This window comes from Podarcis melisellensis, assembly GCF_964234715.1.
Source record: "Podarcis melisellensis genome assembly, chromosome: 1".
Taxonomy (NCBI): domain Eukaryota; kingdom Metazoa; phylum Chordata; class Lepidosauria; order Squamata; family Lacertidae; genus Podarcis; species Podarcis melisellensis.
Genome location: NC_138528.1, coordinates 111,854,901 through 111,873,500, shown reverse-complemented (window position 1 = coordinate 111,873,500; position 18,600 = coordinate 111,854,901). Strand labels below are relative to the sequence as shown.

The 18,600-nt window shown below is 45.5% G+C and overlaps 1 protein-coding gene and 1 long non-coding RNA gene across 5 annotated transcripts in view; both read left to right on the top strand.

Moving 5' to 3' along the window:
* Window positions 1-18,600, top strand: part of LOC309363683 — a 365,021-nt gene that overhangs the window by 306,977 nt on the left and 39,444 nt on the right. The gene's annotated exons all lie outside the window — the stretch shown is intronic.
* UBE2E3 (ubiquitin conjugating enzyme E2 E3) overlaps window positions 1-18,600 on the top strand; it is a 90,166-nt gene that overhangs the window by 33,465 nt on the left and 38,101 nt on the right. The window contains exon 4 of one of the 4 annotated variants that reach the window (XM_081899046.1): window positions 5,616-5,870. The exons of the other annotated variants lie outside the window; for them this stretch is intronic. Within the exon in view, the coding sequence (XP_081755172.1) occupies window positions 5,616-5,694 (79 nt within the window). The 3' untranslated portion in view covers window positions 5,695-5,870. Of the gene's footprint in view, window positions 1-5,615; window positions 5,871-18,600 lie in introns of those variants that run through there. 4 annotated transcript variants of the gene reach the window in all.

Below are 18,600 nucleotides of genomic sequence, written 5' to 3'. Positions count from 1 at the left end.
GCAGGTCCTTCTGGTGGGCATCTGGTTAGCCACTAGAGTGTCGGATCAGATGGACCTTCTGCCTGATGCCTCAGGGCTTTTCTCAGGGCTTTTTTTTCCTGGATGAAAAGATGGGGGAACTCACCACAAAGTTGCTTGTTTGTTTGCTTGCTTGCTTATTGTGGGCTCAGTCTCACTGCCAAACACCCACACCCCTTGTAGTGGCTAAATGTAAGCTGTGATGAATAAACTCAAGCAGACAATGATCTAGATTAGAAATGGCCACAACTTTATTGATTACAGATATAGGTGGATTTTTGGCTCAGGCGTTGGGTGTATTCCAGTCCTCCCCACCTCGGACCCCCCCAAAAAAAGAACTTTGAAAAAGGTAAAAGAACTCAGTTCCTGCTCAAAACCCCCCCTGGCTTTTCTTATATTCTTACATGGTTGCTTTGCTATTCACTCCTCGCACTCACTGTTACTTTCCCAAAGCTAACACACTGTCCTTTTATAGCCTATTTTTTTTATTAAATTGCCTATTGGGATGTGAGCGCCAGCCTCTCCCGCACTTCTTATTCCAGAAGGAAACTCATCCATCTCAGCAGACAAATTTGACTAATGGCAGCAACGCAGAGTCTTTGCGTAACTGTTTGGTGTTAACTCAAAAGCCCTGTGCTTTTCTAGCGCATTTCTTCATTATTGTATCCTTGCATTATTTAATGAAAACCACGCAGGGAGACGGCGGTGCTCTGCCAGGACAGCATACCAAATAAAAGCCAGGTGGTGTTTTGCATCTGTTTTCTCAACGCCGACTTTGGTGATATATGTAGTCTCTGTGCAAGCCGCTGGGTTGCTTTAAGGTGAATCCTCAAAATAAATAGAGTGCATGTGGGAATGCGGTTTCTTTATGAGCGCAGCTAAGCCCTTATTCTGTGAGGAGCTCAGGTGATTCCAGGGCTGGGGAGCCAGGGGCCGCTTTCCTTTCTGAGGAACCTTCGAAGGTTGGAAACTCAGATATATAACCTAGGTGTCAAATGGCTCCGTAAAGGTAAAGGGACCCCTGACCATTAGGTCCAGTCGTGGCCGACTCTGGGGTTGCGGCGCTCATCTCGCTTTATCGGCATACAGCTTCCGGGTCATGTGGTCAGCATGACCAAGCCGCTTCTGGCGGACCAGAGTAGCACACGGAAACGCCGTTTACCTTCCCGTTGGAGCGGTACCTATTTATCTACTTGCACTTTGACGTGCTTGCAAACTGCTAGGTTGGCAGGAGCAGGGACCGAGCAATGGGAGCTCACCCCGTCGCGCGGATTCGAACCGCCGACCTTCTGATTGGCAAGTCCTAGGCTCTGTGGTTACTTGCTGCTCGCGCATGCGCAGATGCAGACGCTAAAAATGACATCACATGCATGCGCGGAAGCGGCAAAACGTGACCCGCACGTGACCCGCACATGCAGATGCACCGTCACGTCTTGCGTTCCATTCGGGATGCGAACGGGGCTCCGGAATGGATCCTGTTCTCATCCCGAGGTACCACTGTATAGTCAAAAACACTGACGTGTGAATCCGTGCCAGTGAAGGAGGGGGAGTCTTTGTGAGGGGGAGTTGTGAGGGCTCATACAGAGAGGCAGAAAAGCTGAGGTTTTCCATCTCTGCATCACACACACATACACACACACACACACACACACCAGCAGCCAAGTCCCAGTTTTTGTTGTTTAGATGAAGAGTAGCTTTGGGAGACTGAAACACGGCCAGCTGAATTGCATCATGATTTCAGCATCCTTTTTCAGTCCTGCCGCGCCTTGGTTTGAAAAGTGCCATCTAGTTTTTGAGAGCTCCAGAACACTTCCCTCCGAAAGCATGTGTCTTTTTAATACGTCATGGCTCAATTATCACATTCAATTTGGACTGCCAAAATAGCCATATATATTGTCTAGCGAGTGACAGGCTGGGCCTTTTTATCTGTGCCTGGCTGCCTGCCAGCTGCTTAATTGAAGCTCTGTGTTTGCTGTGTGTCAGATCTTACAGTGGTCTATTACGCCCAGCTAAAACAATATTTTGAAAATGTTTCAAATGCAAACCAACCCTGCGCCTAAGAATTTCATGTTGTCTTGCCGAATTGTCTCCTGCTGCAGTTGTAGCACTTGGTCATTTAGCGTAGGTTATTTTGGGGTGTTGTATTTTTTTGGCGGGGGAGGGGGAAGTTGTTGCCTATGGGGATAAGCAGGATGCGGTCCTCTTGCATTCATCTTGGAAAATTACTGCAATTCCACCACCTTGCCACCCCTCAAAGCCGAGATGATTAAAGCGGATCCCTCTGCCTGTAATTTCTCATTTGAAGAATGCATTTTACACTTGCGCACCACCCAACCGGTCTTGCTTTGCATTGTGGAAAGCAGCGAATGCCTCTGGAGGGACCCGTCTTCCCATAGACCCTGCTCTGCTGAGTCCCACATGTCGACTTGTGTCATAGTTACACTCCATTAATTGTGGTTCCATTTGACTGAACTTCACAAGCGTTGGGGAAATGCTACCACTTCTCTTCCAGCCTCTGCATTCTTGGCTGTTTGATAAATGTGGGCATGTCGCATTTTGGGGGAGCCCCAGCTTAATAGCCCCCATCCATCTGCAGCCGCACGTGGCGAGGCAATTTGCATGATTTAGGAGTCCCCGGACGAAAAGATGGGGGAGCACGTTGCCCTCCTGTTGCAATGGCAGATGGCCACATCCTACATGCCACAGCTATTCCCTATGATGCATTTGTTACCGTTGAGTGCTGACAAATGAGGGTCTTATCCGTTAAACCGCAGGGGGGTCGAAAAGGGGAGAGATAAAGGGTGTTATGTGTGCTGCAAAGGGGGGAAAAGCAAAATGTTGACACTAATAAGAAAGTGAAGTGCAAAAGGCAGCCACAGATCCTTCTGCCCATCGCAGTGCAGTTGGGCATCCAATTTGCTAGCTGCCTATTGCCCAAGATTTCAAATACAGTAGGAGAAATGTGTATTGGCAACTCGGGGCTGGATTAAGAGGCCCTAAACACTTAAAAGATTTTGGTGCCCCTCTGTATATCTAATTCAAAATATAAACAACAATAAACCGTGGAATAGAACTGTTTTGATTCGATTTCTAGTTGGGGAACCAGTGGCCCCACATAAGCTGTTGGACTTTAAGTCCCATCACCACCATCCATCATGGTCAGTGGTCAGGAATGATGGGAATTGTAGTCCAGGAACATCTAGAGCAGGGTTTCCCAAACTTGGGTTTCCAGCTGTTTTGGGACTACAACTCCCATCATCCCTACCTAGCAAGACCAGTGGTCAGGGTTGATGGGAACTGTAGCCCAAAAGCAGTGTTTGGGAAACACTGAAGAAGGCCACAAGTTAGCCACCCCTGTGGTTTGAATGGTGCAGCGGATGACAGCTGAATAAAACACCCATTAGCATGTTCAGTGTTAAACGGGCCCATGGAAAAGCATTAAGTTTTCCCGTTTGCAAATTTGGCTTTGGCTCCTTCTATCTATGTGTCTGGAATGGAAACTCTGAATTCCCAATTTTTTTTCACAGGGAGGAAGCAGTGCTGGTTGATTTATACTTTTGGAGGGGTGTGCGTTTCTGCCTGTTTCTGCTGGCAGTTAATTAAAACTAGCCTGTGGCCCCGGTGTTTGACCAAACAGGCAAGGAGATTAACCTGAATGCCTCTTCCTCTCCCCTCTCCCCTGGCACCCACTTCAGCTCTTTGTAAGATGAGAGTCTATATAAAGCCGTGCAAATTTGCCATAGGCATGATAACTAACAATTTCTTCACAGAGCGTGTATAAATACTTAGAACTTGTCCTTTGGAACCATTTCTGCCAGGAACTTTGTATATTTCTTTCCTTCCCTTTCCCCTCCAAGTGTGTTTTATGTCTGCTAGGAATATGTTTGACTGCCTGTTGAGTAGTTAAGGCCATAAAGAAACTTTGTGTTGGATTTTGAAAATGCTGTATTTTATTCCCTTTTTTCCTACTAAGGGGAAAATGAAAATATATATGTACACACATATATGTACACACTTTTAAATATCCCATTGGGAGGATATATTTCCTGTTGAAATTCATTTTTTAGATGCATGTATATGTGTATATATATATATACACACATATTCATATGCACTGTTTTATAAACATGTACACACTCCACTCAGCAGGGAACAATAACAAATCCCTCAGAAACTATAGAAAGTTAATGTGAGATTATGCCTGCAAACATGCCCCCTTCATCACGAAGAAGAGGATGGAGGGATTTTAAGCATTTTTACGCATAAACTCCTCTTCCCATTTAAATGCTCCACACAAGTTGGGGCAGCAGGGTGCCTTGGGGGCTCATTTCTGCATGTAAGTAACCTAAACTCTGGTGTCCTGTGCAGGCTAGCTCATTCTAGGGTGGAGAACCTTTTTTAAAAGTGGAATTGAAGCAGGGCTTTGAGGGAAAACAGTGGCAGCAAACAGACACAAAAATGGTACTTTGAAGATGTGTGTCTGATATTTAGCCTCTGAATAAGTACTTCTCATGTGCTAAAAAATCAAAAGGGGTGAACCTTTAGCGCCATAGTAATGAAGACATTAATGTATCTATGTTTACAAATTGCACTGTTAATTCTATCTGCACAAGAAATATTGTAAGGAAGGGCGCACTATTTCAGATATTTGGGGACTGAGCCATTTAGGGCTTTTAAACACTTAAGCTTTTTTTTCTAAAAAAACAAAACCTGAGTTATATGTGTTCTAAAAAAACCTGCGGCCAGAATTCTGGCAGCTGAATTTTGGACCAGTTGAAGTTTCTGAGTCATCTTCAAGGGTAGTCCCATGTAGAGCACATTGCAATAATTCAGTCTGGAAGCTACCAGAGCATGGGATTCTGTGGCCAAGCCATCTTTGTCCCCAAAGTACCATAATAGATGAACCAGCCAGCACTAGAAAAAGACTTCAGGTCTGACAACCTGAATCTCCAGGGACAAAATTGAAACAAGAAGCACTACCCAAGTTGTGAACCTGCTCTTTCCAGGGAGATGGAGTCCCCACCAGGACAGGCCATCTTTACACCCTCTGGATGTGAGAACTTGGAGCACATAACGCCCCTGTCTTTTCAGGATTCAGGTTCAGGGGTTTTTTTGCCTACATCCAGCCTATCACAGCCTGCAGGCACCAAACTATTAACCCCTGAACTACCTCTCCTGTTTTAGATAGAGCTGGGTGGCATCTGAATATTGATGACACTCCACTCCAGATCTCCTGGTGACAGTTCCCAGGAACTTCACATGTTAAATAGGATGGAGGACAAGCTGGAACCTTGTGTGACACCATCAGACAACTCCAATGGTGTTAAGCAGTAGCCTTTCATAACTACTTTCTTGAAGTGGCCCTGGATAGAGGAGTGAAACCACTGAAGCACAAGGCTGCCCACCTTCACCTCCTTGAGATGCTCCAGGAGGATGCTGTGGTCAACGGTATCAGCAAAAAACATGTTTAGCCTTCATTCATTTCATTGTAGGGAACAAATGGTTGAATTTTCACCTTCATAGTGGACTGACTGCTTTTCATACTCATTCAGCACTTGATACTAAAGTCCCATGATTTTCTTCTTTTTTGTTTGCAGGTCAACCTTTAATGGAACTGTAAAACTAAAGTGTAGACAGCAGCTTTCTTTTTTGTCGCCTGAAGGGCTTAAAAGTTGAGAAGGGTAGTAACTCAGATGTCAGAAACTCCTGAGGAAAGGAGAAGGAAGAGTGGGCAGCGCTGTTAGCCTTGTGTAAGTAACGCAGCCATTAGCAGCGAGGGAAGTTGAAAGGCTCAGATTGTGACACTTTTCATTCATTAACACTGTAAAAAAAAAAAAAAAGAATGCCTCCCACGCATGGTGTATGAATGTAAAAAAAATTCTGTGGTCCATGTGCCTCTGTTGTTAGATGGTCTTCACACTGTGAATAGTGACAGGCATGTATTTTCCATTGTTACGTGGTGCCGGCTTAATGCTGACTCACTGCAAATGATGGTTTGCAAATGGGCAGATTCCAGACTCCCTTTGCTTTCTTCCCTTCTCTGGCATGGTCCCACCTCCCTTTTCTTATAATAATTTATTATTTATATCCCGCCCATCTGGCTGTGTTTCCCCAGCCACTTTGGGCGGCTCCCAACAGAATCTTAAAAACACGATAAAACATCAAACATTAAAAACTTTCCTAAACAGGGCTGCTGCCTTCAGATGTCTTCTGAAAGTCAGATAGTCGTTTATTTCCTCGACATCTGATGGGAGGGCGTTCCACAGGGCGGGCGCCACTACCGAGAAGGCCCTCTGCCCGGTTCCCTGTAACCTCAATTCTCATAGTGAGGGAACTGCCAGAAGGCCCTCGGAGCTGGACCTCAGTGTCTGGGCTGAACGATGGGGGTGGAGATGCTCCTTCAGGTTTACAGAGCTGAGGCCATTTAGGGTTTAAAGGGTTTAAAGGTTAGCACCAACACTTTGAATTGTGCTTGGAAACGTACTGGGAGCCAATGAAGGTCTCGGTGACCGCTCCCAGTCGCCAGTCTAGCTGCCTCATTCTGGATTAGCTGTAGTTTCCAGGTCACCTTCAAAGTTAGCCCCACGTGGAGCGCGTTGCAGCAGTGCTCTATTTTAGCCATGGTTTAGTGTTACACCTGTACCTGTTAACACCTGCTCACCAGACACTGCCTTAACAGCGAATGCAGACTGTTTACCCAAAACCCAGGCAGGTTCGTATGTGAGAATGGTGATACGTCAGGAATTATTACTTATAGTTGTGCTGCCGGGTGCCTGGGAGAGTTCCCCTCCCTTAACTTTCCTTCTTTGCTGGCTGTCCGGGGGTGGGTGGGTGAGATTATGTACTGCAGCTGACTTGACTTTGACCTTTCTTACAAGTGACCATTTGCCAAGTGACTACTTAAAGGTTTCCTGCATGCAGCGTCTTGTCGTCTTGTGCTGTCTTGTCAAGCAGTGAGGAAATTGGGCAGCTGGCGATGGCAACTTGCCTGACCCCTGATATAGGGCAGCTTCCTATGAACCTGATAGCTATATGGCCCCTACTGCTCGTTTTTCGGCGGGGTTTTGAGTTTTCCTCCTTGAGGTGAAATGAGCATTCCTCTGCTTAAGGAAAGAAAAGGTGCATTTCCAAAAAGGGAGGCGGAAAACCAAAGCAAAACAGAGAAGACTAGATTACACAGCTATTATTGTCCTTGTTTCAAAGTGGGTCTTTGAAACTCTTTTTTTATTCTGATAGAAGGGCAGCTCTGTTTCCTCCTCTCTGTTGGAATTGCTTGGCCCAGCCATTATTAGCAGGGTTTGGAAGAAATGAGGCAGCTGGTATCTCTCCTTAGAGACCGAAGGCAACCGAAGGCCACCAGTCCATCTTGGATTACAAGCGGCATAAACACAGCTCTTCCTTCTCTCTCCCTTGGCTGCCTTGATTCCATTTTTTCTTAAAGAGGAAGCGTAGTTGCACTTGCCACTGCTGCGCTGCAAAAGAAAAGATCTGGAGGCATGATATACATATATTTTAAAGTTTGCAGGGAAATGGGGAATTGAATCAAACAACAACATCAGCTTCAGTTTGATCTTTAATGTCCCTGCATGGCAAGAGATCTCCCCCTTTTTAGTGTTTGTCTGTTTTTAAACAAAAGGATGGAATTCTGCTCATTGCTAGAACTTGATGCTCACTTGTTTTCATTGGTTTTTGGCTTCGTGTTCTGGCTCTGCCGGTGCACCTTGCCTACCTGTTATTTCTGCCGGCATTAGAGGACCCAAGCAGGCAGTCAGGACTCTGAATTCTTCCCTGCAGGACTTTTTGCTACAGACCATGAGACCCCCCTCACACTTAAGGCACCACATCATCTCCGAAGGAGAATTGTGTTTCACCCAACGGATAAGAGCAGGTGTGGGGAACCTCAGTCCCAGGGCCAAATGCAGCCCTCTAGACCTTTATATTTGGCCCTCAGGACCACCCCCCCAGACCACACCCCTCACCACCCCATCTTCATAGCCTCCCTGAATACTTTTCAAGTGTCCCTATTGCCCTTACCAGTGCCGCCACTGCTGAGCTTATCCTGCTTCTTTTCAAGCATCTTAACTGAGGCACAGCCTTATGAACTTACAGTGTTTTTCCGTATATAAGAAGATTTTTTTATTATAAAAAATGCTTAAAATTGGGCATCGTCTTATACACGGATAGTGCGGGGCGGGGGCTGGCAATTGGTGGCAGCCGCGAGCAGGAGATTGTCAGTGGCTATTGGGCAGGTGATTGGTGGCTGCGGCAAGGCCTGCTGATGATTGGCTGCTGTTGTGGCAATTGGGCAGGTGATTGGCGGCTTTGTCAAGGCATGCGATTGGCAGCGTTGGTCAAGCGAGTGAGCGATTATCACTATCCCCCCCCCAAAAAAAGCTCAATAACTCTGGGCAATCTCCCCCCGTTTCCTTAATTTGGAGTCCCCAAAATAGAGGTCGTCTTATACATGGGGGTGTGGAAAAATACATGGAAAAATACAGTAAGCCACTGAGCATCTTCTCTCACTACTGAGGAACAACCGTGAGCAACCTCAGTTCATCTGGGACTAGACTTGTTATGTACTGAAGTTCTCACCCTGGGCCAGCAGGGTGATACTGTAGATAGTTCAGGTCCACATATGCAAATAAGGGATCGAAAGTGACGTTCAGTGATTGGATAGTTACAGAAAGTTGTTAGAATTACGTTGTTCTGGAGCTCTATATAAGCAGGCTGGCTGAACCCTTCAGTTCAGTTCTGTTCTGGCCTGTGAATAAACAAGAGCTGTTTGAAGAATCGCTGTGTCGTCAGATATGTTCACCCACAACTTAACAAGAACAAGACTGAAAGAGCTTTTAGTAGCTGGGAGTTTTGGGGACTGTTAGAATGCATTGGGCCAAAACCTGTAACATAACAACAACAACAACTTCTTCTTCTTCTATAATGAATCACTGTATTGTGCCTTTCCCTCACCTCTATTTTTGAATCATGGGTGCTAGGAACAACTAGTAAGTGGAAGGGCAAAATTCGTTTCGGGCAAATGCCACCTGCTCTTGTTGCAATGAGCTTCCTTTGTCCCCAAATCTAAGCATTTTTGGAAGGCTCTTCCAAGATGCTTCCTGATAGTACTTGCTGCTTAAATGGACTCAGTACTTTTGTGCTTCCTTTTTGAAAGTTATGTTCAAAACCAACAGCAAAGTAAAAAGGGTCTTTCTGTGGTTCCTGCTGCCCCCACACCCCGCAGAGATGCGAAAGAGGCAGCGGAGGAATTTTTTGAGGGAGGAATGGGAAGGCTATGGATTTGTGAGAGACCGAGGGGAACAAAGCATGATTGCACAGCGCACCTGTTTTAGCGTCTGTTTTAAATATTTATTACATGCTTGAAATGCTTAAAGCTTCGCACTTAAAGCCGCGGTCTGATTTAATGTTATGTATAGCTGTGAAGGTATAACTGAAAAGAAAAGAAAAATCATTGGGCTGGGGTGGGAGTGGGGAATGAGAGAGAGACAAGGGGAGGTGGAAACAGAGCTAGGCATCAAAGAAGTGAAAAGATTGACATGTGTGAGAGAAAACAGCGGCACTTTGACAGTGCAGTCTGTGCATGTCTGCTCAGAAGTAAGTCCCAATGAGTTCCATGGGGCTTAATTCCAGGTGTAAGGTTGCAACTTACTGGTTGTTTTGATCTCTGAAAACAGTTACTTATTTATTGGCCTCTTTTTAGGCAAGTATTATCTCCCTAAAGCGGCCCTCCTGTGAGAGAGAGGCCAGACCAACCATGATGAGGCAGAATGAGGGAATCGCCTCAGGTGCCAAATTCTGAGGGCATCCTCTTGAGTGAGCCCTGTGGCTGTACTCTTCCTTGGGAGGCCAGAGCTGTTAACAACAACAACAACAACAACAACAACAACAACAACAACAACAACAATTTATAACCCGGCCAACTGACTCTGTTGCTCCAGCCCCTCTGGGAGGCTTCCAACAATTATAAACGCATAATGAAAAATAAAACATTAAAAACATCACTGAACATGGGCTGCCTTTGGATTTCATCTAAAAGTTGTATAGTTTAACAGTGCAGGCAACAAAATGATTTGGCCAACTCCTGGTTCTAGGACAAGATAAGACTGAGTTAACAACATAACTCATATACTGTATCTGTCTATAAAATAGGTAAAAGGGAGGGCGGGTGACCGGGAGCGATACCGAACATTAGATGAAATGTGGAAATGTGACTAGTTTACATATGTTTAAGATGAGTAAATTAATGTCTTATGGAATGGGAAGGGAGGAGTATCTACAATCTGTAGATTGTATACAGTTCGCTGAGAAGATGGGTTTAAACATTTATTAGGTAGATTTGTTATAGGCTAAGCGAGGAGTGGGCATAGTGGTTTTACGGGGGCATAATTCGTACCCTTTCGCTGCTCAGGAAAGTTAACATGGAACGTTTCAGTGACTGACTATGTGAGGATCTTCAGTGGATGGGGGGGGGGGGGAGGATACATATTGCAGGATTCATAGTCATAGTAGCCATAGTCAGTTAACTTATATAGACATTTTACACAAATACTTCTATGCTCATAAAAATGTCTAAATAAGTAGTAGAATTCAGTACATAATAAAAAGTAGGAAAAGCACCTCAACCTCACACTACACCCACCCCTTCAACAATTAACAGTTCATTTAACATACATCAAAAACCTAAGGGAGCACCAATAGGTCAAGTAAAAATATACCATATTTTTCGCCCTATAGGACGCACTTTTCCCCCTCGAAAAATGAAGGGGAAATGTGTGTGCATCCTATGGGGTGAATGCAGGCTTTCGCTGAAGCCTGGAGAGCGAGAGGGGTCGGTGCGACCAACCCCTCTTGCTCTCCAGGCTTCGCACACCTCTCCACAAGCATCGGGAGCCCGGCGCTGGGCTCCCGCTGCTTGCGGAGAGTTGCCTGCATGCTGAAGCCTGCGCGCACTGAGCTCAGCGCATCCAGGCTTCGCGGACCTCTCAGCAAGCCGTGGGAGCCGGCGCTAGGTTCCCACGGCTTGCAGAGAGCTGCCTGTTCTGGGGGCTTCCCCCGCCCCAGCCCCGCGCCTGGGGGAAAAATAATTTCCCCCCCTTTATTCCCCCCCCAAAAAAACTAGGTGCGCCTTATGGGACGGTGCGTCCTATAGGGCGAAAAATACGGTATTCAGGTTCGTAGCTGTTGTGGGTTTCATTACAGACTTGCCACGTTTATGTCAGTATCTTAGTGGTACTTAACTCTGCGATTGACTGTGACCCTTTGCCGTTACATCTGTGAACTGGCTTAGTATCTATGTAAGCATGCAGACATTATCAAAAAGAAATTTTGCAGTTGGCTCCCTTTATACGATTCTGTAGTGCAAAAAGATGTTGGCTGTGTGGTCAGATATTTTGGACAATGCTCCTAGGCAGCATAAAGGCTCTGTTTAGATGCAAACCAATGTGGTTTAATATTTATTACAACCAACTAGCATGTTGCTTGTTTAGGAAACACGTGAATGACAAAATGGGGAAACTGATTTAGGGCAGTAACTTGAGTTAGTCCTTTTCTCCTTTTAACTTGGTGTCTTCAATCATGACGGAATTAAATCACTCCATCCTGCTGGAGAGTTTATTTAGCTGGTACTGAAACGGACAATGAGACTTGCTTCTTTGCTTGAAAGAACAGTAAATTAACCTGATGATATTGCTATATCTACTCAGCCTGAGATATTTTAAAATGTCATTGAGCCTGGAAACACATCTGTTAAACCACACTGAATCTGAACATCAATTGTTGTCTAAGGCTGCAACCCTGAACTCTCTTTTTTCCATGGCAGTAAATCCCACTGATTGAAGTGGGACTTGCTTCTGAATAAATGTACGAGATTACACTGAAAATTGCTTTTAGTTAAGGCTGAGCTGAAAGTTCTCCCCCTTGACACAAAAATTTGGTGTGTACAGTGAGAAGAGGTCATTATTGGCAGGGCAAATTTTTTTTAGGGGGATAACCGACTCCCTGCTTTTACATTTTTGTGGGGAAGAAGAATATCATACTTTCTTGTTGACATGTTAGATTTCCATCACAGGAAGGGATGTATGAATTGGGGGGGTGGGGAACCTTCATATATGCAATCTTCCCACACACACTGAAGTGGTACACTCCCTATGGGATTGTACCATGTATTTCCTCCACATCAGGGGCAGAGAAACATTTTCCAGCCTGTGGGCATCCTTCCAGGGATGTGCGAATTGGAAGGGGAGAGCCTTCAAATATGCAGTTTCCCCCCGCACTCTGAAGTGGTATGCTCCATACGGGGTTGTACCATGTATTTTCTACACATCAGGAGTGAGGAACACTTTTACAGCCTGGAGGCCAGTGGGTGGGGCCAAAGGCCAAAGTGGGTGGAGCAACAGAGCGTATACCTCTTGCCTTTGAGTAGGCTACCTTCCAGCCACTAGAACCAACTCCAGGGGGCTGTGGGTGCTTTGACACTCACAGTAATTTATTTGTGGGGGCTGGGCCACCCACAAAGTCCATGGGCTTTGAAGTTGAAGCCCTTCGTTGTGGACGCCCACAGTCTTCGGCACGAGATGGCACCTGTGCTTCCAGCCATGCAAAGCTGGAGGCTTCTGTATACAAACATACAGTCACCTCCACCTTGACAAAGAAGAGTTTAGCACAGTTTTAAGACTAGAAGAGGGCACATAACTGGGATGGTGAGGGTGTGACCTGGGAGGTGGGAGTCATCGCTTGAGAAGGCTTCAGAGGGCCAAACAGAAAAGCTGGAAGGGCTGCCTTCAGTGTCTGGCCTGGAGCCTCTCCACCCCTGCACTACCTTTTTATAAAATCTGTCGTTGGTATCCAGGTACAGTGGTACCTCAGGTTAAGAACTTAATTTGTTCTGGAGGTCCGCACTTAACCTGAAACTGTTCTTAACCTGAAGCACCACTTTAGCTAATGGGGCCACCCGCTGCCGCCACGCCGCCGGAGCCCGATTTCTGTTCTCATCCTGAAGCAAAGTTCTTAACCTGAAGCACTATTTCTGGGTTAGCGGAGTGTGTAACCTGAAGCGTAGGTAACCTGAAGCGTATGTAACCTGAGGTACCACTGTAGTCCAAAACAGGAAATACACATGCTCCGAGTTTCTTGTCAAAGGAATGCTGTAGTCGAAGTCAGGGATTTGCAGGTGTTCGCCTCCCCCAGCATCTGTTGTGTCACCTTAACCGTTGTCACTCTGCTCTCGCAACATGTGAATTGGCGCAGCAACCTCAATCGATGTGACAGAGTGAATGACAGAACGGCAGACTTGGTCATGGTCATCTCTTGCCAGAGGCAGAGCTCCAGATAGTCAGTTCACTCTGAGCTCCAAAGACAAACAGAACAGACACTTCTCATGTGGGAAGCTCCATGGCGTTTGGTGATGTAGAATAATAATAATAATAATAATAATAGGAAGAGGAGGACATGTTCTTATTCTGAGGGACTTCGGATCTGGTGTGTGCACAGATCTGCTCGTCAAGGGAAAGGATACTCTAGGCCTTTGGCAAGGAGGGTGCCCAGCCCCACACGCCCCCTCCCTCCAACCTCTCACTCAAAATGAGTTTGAGAGATGGTAAGAAACAACAAGAGGATTTTTGAAACCACAGAGCATTTGAGAGGAGACCTTCTCTCTCCTCCGAAGCTGGGGTTTTCTTTCACATGTGCTAAGGTTTAGAGCAGATAAGAAGCAGCAAGTGTATCTGTTTATCTACATCTATATCTGTTTCTTAAATTCTCTTTCAGGCATTCAGTGGAGAGGAAGGAGTTGGTTGCAAATGCAAATAGAAGCTGCCTTTATACTAGGGAATGTCAATATTTGTGAATTCTTGGAAATTTGCTTCCTTTGTTTATTATTTTAGGGTTGTTGTTTTTTTAATTTGGATTTGTAAAATCACCTGCAGGTGACCAGACTGGAAAGCGTTTTCAATCTGAAAGGTCGTTTGCTTGCTTATCTGTCTGCTTTTCAGTCTCTCATTCATGTAAGCATTATGGAGAACAATAACCACTTCTTTAAAGTGGAGTTTGGTGGTCTTTCGGACATGTGCTCATACACATCCTTGCAGTTTAGTTGTTTATTTGGCAAGCTGCAGTTAGTGCTTTTAGTTTAAGCGTGTTGAAAAGTTTCATTATATTTTCCAAAGGCTTTGGCATCACGTTTGCAGGAAAAAAACCTGTTTTTAAAAGTGATGATTAACATGGCTGTTAGTTAAATCCCATTTATGAAGTGGGTTAGATGGTTAAAACGGTTTATTTCCTGCATGTTGTTTTCATTTCCCTTCTTTATGACATTGCTGAGTAAGGGTAATAAGAGATCTTCAGGGAGGAGCACAACGAAGAGCAAAATTCATTTCTCTCACTTTTTTATTGCCTTGTAATTTAAATCGGTTGGCACACTTTTCCTCAGAGGCAATAAAACATCTCTGTTGCTCTTCTAAGGGTGAGTTAGTTGTTCTGCTTCTTCTTTTTCACCTGCTTCCATCCAGCATTATTCTTAAATTCTAATTGTCCTCTTCCCAGAAACTAAGACTCACAGGCATGTTTATGTAAGGATAACCATTCTGAGTAGGTAAGAGGTGTTGGGGCAGAGACACCTCTTTGCTGAACTACACTTCCTCTGAGCTTTGAAATCATAGAATTGCAGAGTTGTTGGAAAGGACCACAAGCATTCATCTAGTCCAACCCCCTGCAATGCAGGAATCATTTTGCTCAATGGTAGGTCTCGAACCCACAACCCTGAGATTAAGAGTCTCACGAAACCTCGGAGCTACCATAGCTTCTGGCGTGTGGCCAGACCCCCAGAAACCTCTTCAAGCTGTAGTGTAACAGAGATGTAAAGAATTACCCTTCCTCAAAAATTATGGCCACAGAGTGAGCTGGGAGCAGGGGTAGTCTTGCTCCAGCATCTGGATATACAGAGCAAAGTCTGCAGCAGGAAAGGCTTTGTGCATATAGCTGTACACAAGAAGAATACACAGTTTGGGCTGCGTGCATGGACACTAGAGAGCCTGTCTGAGGGGGGCACTGCCATTGGCTGATCAGTGGCCTCCAGACCATCTGCTGTTTCCCCATTTTCATTTTTGTGACATGACCACCAGCACCCACCTCTCCTTCCCTCTGCCTGACTTCCTGCTCTCCCCTGACCCCCTTCTCTCTCTATCTCTCTCTCTCTATTGCTACCATAGCAGCAGTAGTGTTGATGGGTCCACCTGCTACTTGGCCAGTGGCGTAGCGTGGTGGGCAGAGGGACGGTGGTCCCGGGGCACAGAATTCTGAGGGGGGCGTAATCAGGAACAATACCCACTCACCCTGCCCCTGAGACAGCTAAGCCAAGAGGTTTCTAACACAGGCAAGCAGTAGGAAGCCTCTGGAATGACCAAGCATTGCATAAAAACTCGGGAGTCCAGCCCTTGCTTGGGAACAGATAATACTTTTTTGCATTTTGCTATTTCATCCAAATTGTCCCATATCCAGCAGCTATGCTCATAGAGAGGCTGAATATTCCCCTCTAATACTGATCCAAATAATACACCCCTCCTAGAAAAAGCATGTATGATTTGTTTTATTAAAAAAATCAAAAGATATATACAGAAAGATGCTCAGAATTGTCTGGTTGGATTAGACCAATTCCTATCTCACCATTGATTTTCCTTGCAGCACCGTAAGAGCATAGGTATCTCTGCCTTAAAGGTAAAGGGACCCCTGCCTTAAAGGTAAAGGGACCGCTGACTCTGGGGTTGCGGCACTCATCTCGCTTTATTGGCCGAGGGAGCCGGCTTACAGCTTCCAGGTCATGTGGCCAGCATGACTAAGCTGCTTCTGGTGAACCAGAGCAGCGCACGGAAACGCCGTTTACCTTCCCACCAGAGCGGTACCTATTTATCTACTTGCACTTTGACGTGCTTTCGAACTGCTAGATTGGCAGGAGCAGGGACCGAGCAACGGGAGCTCACCCCGTTGCAGGGATTCGAACCGCCAACCTTCGGATCGGCAAGTCCTAGGCTCTGTGGTTTAACCCACAGCGCCACCTGCGTCTCTGCCTTATACAAGTATAATTAGCTCAGCATTGTTGATATTGACTAGCAGTGGCTCTCTAGGGTTTCAGACCATAATTCACCACCAGCCCTGTCTGGGGATGCAGCCTTCTGCATGAAAAGCCAGAGCTCTACTGTTGAGCTCTGGCCCTTTCCCCAGATGGCTTTGGAAGCTCACAGCGCTGCACAAAGGCACCACTTTCCTTCCCTCAACTCCGAAATCCTGTCATCCATAGGTGCTAACTCTGCGGGGCTGAGGACACCTCAGCCCCACAAACTATCTGGACGGGGCTCCCCAATCTGGAGGGGCTGGGCCTCGTCAGGCCTTCCCGTAGCTGTGGCAGGGCCCCATATGCTGCGGGCCTTGTGGCCCCCTCCTGCCACGTGGCATCACAAGTGTGTGCCGTGTGCATGACATCACACACGTGCGACGGGCACCTCCAATTTGGGCGGAACCTGGCACCTATGCTGTCGTCTGCCCCTGGCATCTAGTCCTCCAGAGTCTTACCACCTTTGGGCACAAATATTTTGTTTTTATCTTTTTGCCTAATAGCCATTAAAGACTTTGGGTAGACTTATCTCTTCTGAAGACAAAGGCAGTAGGGGAACCGCGACAGATCTTATTCAGTAGCTTTTCATCTACGCAGTGGTAGCGAGATGTTGTTCATCTTGTACTCGCAGGCCTTAATCAAAGGGGGAAAAAAATCCTTTCATTTGCCTTATGTGGCCTGTAATTGTCAGGGTCATAATTCCAGGCAAGTTCATTGTATGTTGTTTGGCTGCGAACCGATTGCTATCTGGGCAACAACAAGCACTTCAAACTGCTTGGCTCTGGCCAGTTTTATTACACAGGAGCAGATGTTTCCTGGCGCGACTGGGATTCTTTCACAACTGAACGAGTCGTTTGAGTGAGTGTTACTCTGTGCAAATGAATATATAACCTCACATTTACACGCAGGATTGCATTTTCGAAAATGTTGTTTTATCTATCCAAAATATTATCCTGTGGCAGTTTTGATGTTTGCAGGTTTCTGGGGCATTTTTTTCTTTTTTTCTTTTTTGTAAGCTTTAGAAAGGCAAATGCACTGTCACTTTTAAGTGATATTCTGCACATGGCATTACTTTGTATTCGGCAACGAAAAGGGCTTTCCTTATATTGATATGCTACAATTGGAGGCTCAGAGAAACAAATAAGAAATGCTTCTTCCTTGTACCTGTTTGTTTTAAAGGCTTATGTAAATGTTTGTTTACTTACATGTGGCATAAATAAATCAGAAGCCTTGGGAGATAAATATCACACACCTTTTTCCATACCGAGGATGTATTCCGTCTACAGCAAGAAAAATGTAAATTATATTTACAGTTAACACACACTGCTTAGATGCACTACACAGATATTTGTTATGTTTTGTTTTTAAGCTGCTTGTATTGTTACACTTTTTTTTTTTACTTGCAAAGCTGGTCAGATATTTGCAAATTTTCACTAACAATGCCCTTGTGTGTAAGTTGCAGCCCACCCTGTTTGACTGAATCTTGCGGTGATTTGATAGCAGAGGCCATAAGGAGAAAAGTCTGGATTGCCCAGCCCTACGTGAGTCAGGAAATTTCTGAAAATGCACACTTCACTTGGGAGCAGACATGATCAACACCACCCATTCTGCTTTAGAACGCTGACCATGTTTAAAGACTGCTTTGGCCTTTGAGAGTTGTCCGTGTTTTTCTAAATTTTGTTTTAAAGCAATTTTGTAACTGTTTGGGTTATCCCTACGGTTCCGGGATGAAAGCCAAGAAGGAACCATTCACTCACTTGAATTGGACTTTATGCGTGTATTTAATATCTGCACGTGAATAATAAGGGATTGCAATTGTTCAGAATGTAAAGCCCCATGTTTCGTTTTACCAGTTAACCGATTTGGTATATTTTCTTCTAGGTTTGTAATTGGAATCGGCCTCTCATCTCCTTGCAGTCCTTAACACATGAGTCCTTTATAAATACTTTGCCACTGCACAAGTGTGTAGTTTTTGCTTTTATTTATTTTTTACTGTTCAAATGGTGAACAGTTGCCAAATTGAAATCTGAGACTTGCAGGTGTAGGAAATGACTGATGCCAGCCAGAGATCAGTCTAAAGGTGTTGAAAAAAATAGGTCCTGGGATGATGCAAATGCTGCTAGTTTCAAAATAAAGAAGATCAAAGATCACAGTCGAGATCGAAGGTGATCTTGGATGCCATCTGGCAACATCTCCTGTTTTTCCAGGGAACTGTATGCCATGCCTGCAGAACCTGACTCTATCCTTGCTAGAGCCACACAGCACCACCTTGACACCTGGCTGAGTTCCTGGCCTTTAACTGGTAGCAAGAAACCTCAGAGCTTTGACATTTCCATCCTCCCTCCTAAACAGATTTGGGTGCAGGCATGGGGTGAGAGATATGGAGCTGCACAGAAGCCTTACTTCTCTATGTCTGCTGCAAGAAAATCCCCCAGCTTGTGGACAGATTGATGGGCAGATACCCA